Source organism: Castanea sativa, chromosome 2 (genome assembly GCF_040712315.1).
Source record: "Castanea sativa cultivar Marrone di Chiusa Pesio chromosome 2, ASM4071231v1".
Classification (NCBI taxonomy): Eukaryota; Viridiplantae; Streptophyta; class Magnoliopsida; order Fagales; family Fagaceae; genus Castanea; species Castanea sativa.
Genome location: NC_134014.1, coordinates 49,272,513 through 49,283,854, shown reverse-complemented (window position 1 = coordinate 49,283,854; position 11,342 = coordinate 49,272,513). Strand labels below are relative to the sequence as shown.

At 34.9% G+C, this 11,342-nt stretch overlaps 1 protein-coding gene across 1 annotated transcript; it reads left to right on the top strand.

Moving 5' to 3' along the window:
• Positions 1-989: 989 nt before the first annotated feature.
• Positions 990-7,276, top strand: LOC142625994 (GLABRA2 expression modulator). The gene is made up of 4 exons (XM_075799751.1): positions 990-1,442; positions 1,544-1,645; positions 3,540-3,811; positions 6,913-7,276. Exons 1-4 carry the CDS (start codon positions 1,094-1,096, stop codon positions 7,099-7,101), a joined length of 912 nt encoding a protein of 303 aa, XP_075655866.1. The 5' UTR covers positions 990-1,093; the 3' UTR covers positions 7,102-7,276.
• Positions 7,277-11,342: the final 4,066 nt, after the last annotated feature.

Here is an 11,342-nt window from a genome sequence, read left to right as displayed (position 1 = left end):
GAACAGTAGGGCTGAAACTTCTAGTCACTGTCCAAAAAGTGTGACAAAAGGAAGTATTTAAGGGGGATGGAGGGCAGAGAGGAGGGGGATCGGTAACTAAGAAAGAAATTAAGAAATTGTAATTTTTAAGGAAGAAAGAGAAATAATAAAGAAGTAGTCCTCGGCTCGAGTCCGAGGAGATCCATTTGCAATTATCGTTCGTTATTTACCTGTATTTGTTTATAAAAGCCTGTTATCAAGCTTCCAGTACTTCTAACCTAGGTTTCAAGCCCACACTCTATAAATTTTATTGTTTAAGGCTCATTGGGCTTGAGCCCGTGATTGTCTTTAGGTCCAGGTGCAATTGTGCACGTACAATAACAACTAGTCGCTTAAGATTTGTTGTAAAAATATTGTGAAAATATTGTGGACACATTATTTCTCAAAACTAATTGAATGTTAGTTTAGAATGCATTTTTAAAAAATGTTTTATTAGAAAAGAAAAAAAGTAATTAAATTAAATTTTTTAAATTTCTCATCAAACTATTATAAATTAACTAGCCTCATCATATGTTTGCACATGCAAAGAGGTTTTTTTTTTTTAGTATCATAATTTTCTAAATTTTTTATAATTTTGGATAAATTTATTTTAAAAACATAAATTAGTAAAAGAGTGTTCTATTTAGTAGGAATTTTAAGTGGAATTAGAGATATATATTTACGTATTCAAGTTCTTTTTTATCTTAAATGTAAGGTTTAAGATAATTTTTGAATCACAAAAAAATATAATCTTAAAAAAAAAAAAAAGTTATCTTATAAATAATATGGATTTATTAAACTTACATGCTAATACCCTCTTACTATTTTTTTTCTTTTCGTAAAAAGACGTGTTTACCCTGAGTACTACTTCGCAGATCCTTCGGCCTGAAGCAAGTTGTTCTTGGCGGTAAAAAAAAGTCAACATCCTTTCTATAAGGCCATTACCGTCCTTAATCCATGTCTCCACAAATATTCAAACGCTAAAAATAAGAATCCAATTTTTTTTTTTTTTTAAGGAAAAAAAAAAAAAAAGCCCAAACTCACTGGCACAGATCATTCAAATCGAAAAAAACTCATGGAACAGGCAAAGCCAGAGACGGAGCAAGCCACGGGAAACGACCCGAAGCCGAAACCCGAATCGAAGGGTTCGGATCACGCCCCGAATGGAGACGGTAAGTGGACGAGTTTCGTGTTAGGATCGGAGTCTCAAACTCAGAGTCAGGATCAGGTTCAAAGTCCGAGGGAGGGATCACTGGCCAAAACGGCGTCGTCTGGGGCGAGGAAATCGGTGCATTGGAGCCCCGAATTGGTGAGGGAATCGTCCACGGTTTCATCACCTCACGGATCCAACAACAACAACAACAACACTTATTACGTTCCTCCTTCGCCTTCTGACCAATCTTCGTCTTCATTCAACGTCAAAGGTATACTACTATCTCTCTCTCTCTCTCTATACGTATCCGTATGTGTGTATTATACGTATTCGTATATGAATTGCGTATTTTTGTTTGGTTTGGGAGGGCAGATACGATGAATAGTGTACGGAATGTTCTAGGAAGATGGGGAAAGAAAGTTGGAGAAGCTACTAAAAAAGCTGAAGATCTCGCCGGAAACACCTGGCAGCACTGTAAGTTTTTTTTTTTTTTTTTTTAAATTACAATTCTGTGATCAAAGATTTGAATTTATAATCGTTTCTCTTTGATTTGTGTTGTGTTGGAATTACCTGCTTAATTTATTTGATTAGATGTGGTAGTTTGAAATTCAAAGCCTTGAATAATTTTTTTTTATATATATATATATTTTATTTTTTATTTTTGATTTGAACGCTGGTTGTCTATGTTCGAAACACTAGGAGGTGACAATTGAGCTAACTTTAAAAAGTATGAGAAACTTTTGAATTTTTGATTTTATAGGCTGATGTGTCCGGGTTTGTCTAGTTATGAACTTTATATGACTTTCCTATGTTATGGTGGATATCATAAAATGCTTGGTTCTCGTTTTTATGGTTTTGGGGATTATTAGGAATGTGGTTTTTAAGGATGATTAGAATTATATTTATTGGAGTGGCGACTGTTTTGGCGTTTTTGTGATTTGGTGTTTGTGTTTCTGTGAAAGAGTTGGGCAGGTAGATGCATGGAAAGAATGAAAGTATTAATCATTTGGGTTCTATCACTCAAGTGAATGATGTTTACATGAATGAATAGGAAGGTGATAATTAAATAAAGCAGAAGCTTCTTGTTGTTCCTTTTGTTTTCCTCATTGAAGAAAAAAATAGACTTATTTTGGGTGATTAAGTATGTATGGAAAATCAATCAATATGTTGGTCGTGCTTATAACATTTGAAGATGTGTTAGTGTTCTTACAAAAATTATTGGATATCTCAAGTCTTTTTTACCTCACTGAGGTAGCGCAGCTTCTTTTTATGTGTTGGAAAAATTCTTATTTGTGAACACAGAAACTAGTGTTTTGATGTGAACAGAAGTTGTTGCACGCAGTAATTAATCTGTGTCCTTGTGAAATTTCAAATATTATGTATATATGTTTGAGTATAACTCTGCCCATGTCTGTACTTAGTGTCATATATTTTGTTCACAGCCGGTCCCAAGCCTAGGAGGAGGAGGAGGGTTGCGGTAGGTTGATGGCTGACGTAAATTTAGTTACTCTACTATGAATGGATCTACTACATTTGAGTATCTCTTTGCATACCTAAGCTTATAAGACTTATAGATTGTAAAGCTGTCATGAAAGTTAATAATTTAGGATTTCTTTTGTGTATAGATGGTGAGATTTGCTAGGTTTCTAGATGAGTATCTAATATGGTTGTTTTGTCTTGAAGTGTCACAGAAAATATTTAGTGCCCAAAAAATCTTTGGACATACTCAACCTATGATTAGGGAATGGTGGTCTAAATTTGGGATTTGGAAGAATGGGAGTCATTTGCACAAGTTCTCCATTATAATTAATTTTGGCATTAAAGTTTGTAATAAAAAAGGAGAGATCCTTGCAACCCTGTAACCCTTTTTTTTTGGGGGGGGGGGGGGGGGGGTTGATAATAGATAATTCAAATAACTTCTCTTATTTGCAATATTATTAAGCATCATATTGTATTCAGGCAGACATCTGTAGTTAGGGCCATCATGCTCCTTCCACAATCTTGGTTCATGCACTTCTCTTCAATCAGAACAATTTGTCTAGGTTTGGACATGACTAAACTATCTATGCTCACTTTTCTTTACTAAATCAAATTATATTCTTTTTTGTTTCATAAAGTATCATCGAATAGCTTCTGCAAATGCTATTGTCTTTCTAATCTCATCTATATGCTTAGGTGACTAAATGCGTAATTGTTTACATAATTTTATTACTGAAAGAATGATATGCTCTCCGTCAATAATTTTTTAAACACGCACAGACCTTTTTCAAATATTTATAACCATTTTCCACATGTGATACATGAAATTACTAGTGATGTCTCTTTCTTTGATAAAGTATTAAAGTGACCTCCTTTTGTATTAAATTAGTGAAAACGGGCCCTAGTTTTGCTGAAGCTGCCATGGGAAGAATTTCACAGGGAACAAAGGTCCTAGTAGAAGGTGGTTATGAGAAAATTTTCCGACAAACTTTCGAGACTGTCCCTGAAGAGCAACTTCAGAATTCATTTGCATGTTACCTATCCACATCAGCTGGTCCAGTCATGGGAGTTTTATATGTATCTACAGCAAAGCTTGCCTTTTGTAGTGACGATCCTCTTTCATATAAAAACAATGACCAAACTGAATGGAGCTATTATAAGGTATGTTTGCTGGAGTCCTATATCCCTGCATACTGTAGGAGAGTCGTAGTTTCTTTTTCTTTTTTTTGGTTCCCTTGCTATAACAGTTTTTCCAGCAAATTAATCATCGATGCAGTTGTCAATGTAGTCAGGATTGGAGCTTAGAAACTTTAACTTTGTGGTGGGAAGGGGGGAGAGAGGAGGGGGTGGGGGGTGGGGGAAGGGTGTTTGAGGAGAGAACAATTATTTAGTTGGATGGGGTTATATACAATATACTAATCATTGGAGGTGCCAAGAAGTTTCAGGCCAAATTCTAACTAATGTATATCATCTAATATGGATAAACATGAGAGCATCCCCACATGCTTAGCCAAAATTTCATCCAAATTTTAGCTAGGAACTCACTTTTTCAAATCAGTCCTCAACAAACCCTTTATTCTTTCTCTATTTCGTTTTAAATATTCTTTTTCTTTACCCTTTCCTCTGGAGGGACACACACAGCCAAGCTAATACACAAAAACCCAATCACCCAACACAAAACCCAAAAAAACAACAAACTTAAACCCAACACGAGCTTAGAATTCTCCAGGTGAGGGAACTCCTTTTGTTTTTTTTCTTCCTTTTTTGGTCCATCAAACCAACCCAAATCCCCATTGCTAAAGCAACACCACAAATCACCAGCCCACATCCATAAAACCAAACAGACCCACTCAAACGCATCAGCCAGCAAACCCAAGTCACATTTTAAGCTACTGTTGCCCGTAATTGCTACCACACTGAAGCACATTGCTGCCATGATAAGTGCAAACCACTCAACTGAATCACATCACCACCGTGCCAAACTTAACCCATGGTAATGCAGTCATGGAAGATTGATTTGTTATTACTTTGCAAATTCGCCTATTCAATAATTTTTTTATGGGGTCCATGTGTGAAGTCCAATTGAAGTAAAATTCTTGTAGTTTTCAAGGTTTAGGTATTAGTCTTTGTGTTAATTGATAAAAATATTGAGTGAATTGATTTTGGCCTTTGTGTGTTCTTCTTTCCCTTTATCGCCTCTCCTTTCGTATGATAATATTCACAGGCACTGTTCAATACAGCCCTTAAACACCATAAAAACATCTCTTTCCCACCCAAATCAAGCAATTTATTTTAACGATCAAAACCATAAAACCCCCCACATACTTTCTTCTACCAAATAGCCATCAAATGACTCATCACTTGATTCCCGCCACAATCCCATAACCCTTTCTTCGACAACCCTAATTATAGATCCACAAATACTGATATTGAGTGCATTGATGTTGGCCTTTGTGTGTTCTTCTCTCTATTTATCGCCTCTCCTTTCTTATGGTAATATTCACGGACACTGTTTATACAGCCCATAGCTGCGTAAAATCCTCTCTTTTGCACCACAAATCAAGCACTTTCTTTTACCTACCAAAACCCTAAAACCCTACATACTTTCTTCTACCAAATATCCATCAAATCACATTTTAATTCCTACCACAATCCCATAACCTCTTCTACAATTCTTAACTATAGATCCACAAATAATCCTATTCCTAAACCCACCACAAGCATTCATATTTATGTAGACAAAGTATCTAATTTGTCCTACGTCTTGTGAGTCCTACCCATGTTCAGTACTCTACCATAAATCCTCACTGACCAAAAAGCCAGCACCAAAGCTCAACCAAGGTTTTATTTTGAGTACTAGCCTCTCTATTCTTGGATTTTCTGTTTCTTCTTCAACAGTGGTTAAGCCAAATAGAGGTACAGAGAGAGAAACATAGAAAAGTGGAGAGCGAAGGATCAAGTGTGGGTGTCACAATGCAAAATTTATTGCGTGGGTGAAGATAAATGAGTTATGGTGTCATGTGCCTTAGCAGTGGTGATTGTAGCAATGAGAACAAATGGCTACTTAGTGACTAGCCTGTTGGAAGCTTGTTTAAGTCGTGCTCTCAAAAAAAAGGCTTTGGAGAGGCTGTTGGTCACCTTATTACAGGCCTTGGGCGAGGTGGTATCTTGTGAAGCTGCTGTATGCAGCTGCCCCATAAGGTAAATATCACCCTTCTACCCCCAAGTCCTTTGACAGTAGCTTGTACTTTAGGTTTGAAGCAGCATTCCATGTTAGACACGTGGCTGGCCCCTCCCTTCCCCCAAAGTACTCTGACAGTAACTTGTACTAGGTTTTGAATCAGCATTTAATGTTAGACACCTGGCCCCCCTGCTTCCCCCAACTCCTCTGAACAGTACCTTGTACCTTAGGTTTCAACTTTCAAATCAGCATTCATTGTTAGAGTTAGACACTTCGAGGAGAAGTTCTTTGTATTCTGCCAACTTGATGGTGATGCTCCACACAGGTCTTGCCAACACTGTTAGAGTACTAGACTTGACAATAGTGGGGTCAATTCACATGCAGGAGTATTGTTTGTTATGGATTATCGTACTAGAATAAGATGTTAGACATCTATTTAATGATTTCAAGTTAATTTCTATCATCATCATGAGCTGCTATGGACCTATGTACAATAATTACCGAGTCCCATCTTACCTTGCCTTTTGTGTACATATTTAATTGGACATGGTGATAATTTTATGATAGCATGGGGTGTTTGTTTAAGGGGAATAGAAGTTGCTATGAAGTAAGGCTACCATGAGGTTGCGTTTTCTTAGAGGTTCTCTATTTTGTGGATTGAAGTTGCTGTCTCTCTCCCCTCTGGCGATGCTCTGCATTTGTCCAGAAGATTTTTCTTGATATTTTTAGTCTTAGTGGAAATATATCTTCTATAGTTCTATTAATTTTATTCAATTTAAAGTCACTATAATGAATGAGTTATTGATTGCCTCATTAAACATAGATCCTCCCATCCTGGCTTCATCCCTAATGAAAACTTAGGGGTTGATTATCCTCAAATTTTTTTTCTTAGCTGATGGGACTGTAGTGTTAATATTTTGCTCTGAAATTATGTTATCCTTGGTCATCAAGATGGAATGATTCTTTTCTGTTCTATCAATTGTCAAGCTCAAATTTGTCTCTTTTCAACTTTTTTTTTTTGGTTGAGTTTTTTGCTGTAATTTTTGACAGTTTTTACCTATTCCCTCTTTGATGTTAATAGGTAGTTATCCCATTACATCAGCTTAAAGCTGTTAATCCTTCATCAAGCAGAGCCAACTCTTCTGAGAAATACATTCAGGTTATCTCTGTTGATAACCATGAATTTTGGTTTATGGGCTTCTTAAACTACGATGGTGCTGTGAAAATCCTGCAGGAAGCTTTTGAAGTCAGGAACTTACAATTTGCTTGATACCTGTTTTTCTGGCTCATAGTTTCACTATATTGTAAGATGTGCTTCATGTAACTTAGAATTAAATAGATTAGATCATTTTAGCTGTCTTGCAGCATCTGTTGATTGCACATTAATTGTGGAGAATTCTTTGATATTCCTGTGGAAATGAAAACAAAGTTCTTTATAGTGTTTATATTTTGGGAGATAAGCTACAATGGTAGTATATTTATTATTGTTTTTCAATTTTTCAATCCATATGGATGTAATTGCTTGTTACAACATAGTTTTTTCCCTTGCCGCAAAGGAAAGATTAGAAGAGGGGAATAAAAAAAGAAAAAAGGGGGGGAAGGGGGGCGTTGTATCTGTAGTTTGATATAATTGGAGTGCTTTGGCTGTATCTGCACTTGGGTTATCTGCATTTTCCTTACTGTATCTGCACCTAGGTCCAATTTTTGTTTAAGGTTGGAGTGCTTTTGCTGTAAAATGAACAAATCTTTGTAATATCATTTAACAAAATCCTTTTAATTCGGTGGTATGGATAAATTCTTGTCTACTCCTAACCTCTGCAGATGATTCCTTGATACTTTTATCAGCATTATTTGTTATCCATCAAGGATTTTGCTAAAGTATGCTCAAGGGCACACAATAATAAATCACTTTTAGAAATATTTTCTCGAAAATTGAAAAAATATTCACAGTTTTTTCAATTTTCAAGAAAATATTTTCAAAAATTGAAGGTTTAATGTGTGCCTAAGTAAGGGCACACATTAACCGGATCCATCTATCAATATGCAAAATAGTAATGTAACTGCAACAAAACAAGACTTAACAAATTAATTACCATAGAATGCTCTTTGCTGTGATGATCAATGTCAGCTGAATTTGGAAATGATGGCGTAACGTGTTCTTAGTCCTTTGCCGGTACAATTGTCACATCTTGTTGTTGACCTCTTTAGCCAAGAAACATTATTGATAGAGAGATATATATTTTTTGGTCCCTTGATCTTTAAGGGCACTTTTCCAACTTGTCATTTGATTGCAAATCTGTGTTTGTTTTTTTGTAAGCAATTTCATTAATAAAAATGTTTTCAATATATTTCGTTGATTTCTTTTATATTTGTTAGCCCAGAGAATGAAAGCATTTTAGGTTTTGTTTGTTTTGATGTAAACATTCTACGAAGGAAAATTATTGCTTTTATTGTGTGATTAAGACCTTGAAAACAAAAACCAACACAAACTCAATAATAATTGTGGTTATAGGAAGAGAGAGAAGAGTGGCGTAGGGGGGAGGGAGGAGGTTGCAAAAGCTTGGTTTGGAAAATGGTATACACTTTCTGTGCAAGTAAAATTTCGTCTTCATTCTTCACAAATAATAACTTTGTAGTTCCATGACATTACACAGTCTCTCTTACCAGGAAAATTAGTGATCGAATTATCCTTCTCGCTTGTTATAATAATTATTTTTATATAAAAAAATCTCCCCTATGGATACAAATTATGGGTTTTAGGTTGACTACAATTGTCTTGATGAAAAAATATTTTTTAGAAAATATTTCCATTTTTTTTGGTATTTGGTGTGGCTAAAAATCTTGGTAAACAAAATTTTTTTACAAAGTTAATAGGAAATAACCCAAAACTAAAAAACGCGGTTGCCATCGCCTTCATTATTACCACAACCATTACCATCAATACCACTACCTCCACCGCACCGCTAACACAGCCACCCACAATACAAACATCGCTGCTGCTCCCACACCACTAATGCCACCACATCATCGGTGTCAACACCACCATACAATTCTCGTTACTACGGCCTTTGTTGTCACCACGCCTATAAAAATATTATTAACTTTTCATGCAAGTTAAACAAGAAATGTTTTTGGGATTATTTTCACACACAAAAACAATTTTATTTCCACTATTTTTGCTGGATCAAATGGTTCCAATCTAATCCAGCTATTTCTAATTGCCCTAAACTTCACAGAAAGTTATTTCCAAAAAGGTTTTTATGACCCCCAAAGTAACAAAACTTAACAGTACCCAAATTACTCTCATACGTCGGTTTAAACTTTAAAGGAAGTTGAGTTGAACATCTCTCTGGAACCCACCAATATCTGACATTTTCATTAGGAAGAAAATGTATGTGTAGGCCGGTGCAAATAGCGCAGCTTTATTTCCTAATACCATTTATCTGCTTTGGAAATTGGGGGTTTTGTTTTGGGTCATGGCCTACACAAGAGTTATAGGTCATCATCTCTATCGGCCTGAGATTAGTCCTATAGACCCAGACAACATGGTTTTGATGGTTTTTCACTTTTATCCTTTGACATTATTGAAGCGGGCCATACATTTTTTCCTTTCGGCATGTGATTAAGATTTACACTAATCCTAGTTAGATTGTCTTAATCATTAACCTATAATGTCAAAATCAAAATGTTCTTAAAACTGTTGCTAAAGCATGCTTAAATGACCCACCAACATCTTCATTGTGCACGCGCGAATGTCATGTCCTAAGATTACACTTTATTAAGTTCATTTTACTGTTCAAATTATTCTTTTAAAAAAAAAAAAAAGTCTTAGAATGAAACCAAAGCAATGCAGCTATTTTATGGAATCAGAAAAATTCAACAATCCCTCTAATGACTTAAGGAAACAAAGATAGAATCTCAAACCGACATTTAGCTAGAATTAGAGGGCCCCTAGGTATGAGATTTCAGAAGCATCAATCAAATGATAATCCTTGCTCCCTATGAATTATAATTTAAGTGAAATTAGAGTCTATATCTTTGGCAAGTTGGGTTCCTATGATTTTAAAGTTAGCTCTTTAGATAAGCATTAAAGGCTGTAAAAGCACACCATTCTTGAAGTTAGAATATTGAAAATGATCATTTGAGAATTGAAAGGTGGTGCTTAAGATTTCATGGTTCATGTTATGCAATTAACCATGCAGAGTTTTTCTTGATCGAATATTAATAATTTATTGTAGTCCTATTAGATTTCACTAGCAAAGGAAGATATTAATATATATAATACTATATATTAGGCAAATCCAGGTATGTATTTTCAAACTTGAACCCCCTCCTTCCAAGGAAGTTTTATTTTAAAACAAATAATAAAATAATAAAAGGGAAACAAAAAGTGCCTGAACTACCCTAGTGTTGTTTATAATAATGGGGTCCCTTGCATTTTTTGTTGGAGCACCAATAATTTATTGTAACCTAATAACACAACAATTCTAATAATAAAGCCCTTCCCGTTGGCTTTGACACACCATTTTCAAGGTATGCAATTCTACTGTTCTATTAAATCATTGCCTTTCATAAAAACTCTTGTCATCATATTATATTTTTTATAATCTAACATGACATAAATATATAGTTTACTTCTCCATGACTCTTAGACTATATCTACGGGCGTGTCGGTGGCCTAATGGGCCTAGTTCTGATATAGGTTATCATGTTTCTTATATTAGCTTTAATGTCTTTCTGTTCTAAAATATACTCATTTCTGGCCCCATCCCAATTTTTTTTTTATTCTTTCTTAAATCAGATTACTTTTCCACTCTAGGCCACTTGAAAAACAATGAATTTTCCACGAGATGGAATTACTATTTCACAAAGAATAATGTTAATTGCACCTACTTATTTAATACAAACCCTCATATTAATTTCACCATTTTCTTTGATATATCAATTTGTACTTTTCTTTTACCTAGTACTCATCTTTTCTCCCAAAAGATCTTCCTTGTTCTCTTCGATGCTCTTCTCACATGTTCGTTTTGGTACTTTATACCCCTCTCGATGAAAATGCTTAATGATAGCTTTTAAAGCTGCTAAATTGATTTTTTATTAAGGCAAAAACACATGCATGCACCTATATACAGATTAAGGCAAAAAAAAAACATTTTTTTTTAGTTAGCCACTTACTATAATACCCACGTCCGACTTTTTATTCTACACTCTATTTCAGTTACATAATATTTCTTCTACTTTTTAGTCTATATTCTATTTCATTTACATATTATTTCTTCTACTTTCCAAACACCGAAACCCACTTTTCAAAAAATGAATAAAATATTGATTTGGAGAAGTTAGGGTGTTCTCTATTTTGGAGGAAGAACTGTAATAAATGTCATTTTTGCTAATGTTTAGGGAAGTTAATGTGGGTATTTATTGGGTTCATTTCCTATATTAGGCAATTATGGTATTTTAGAGAACACAATGAATGCTCTAAAGCTGTGATTTTAACTTCCATACCAT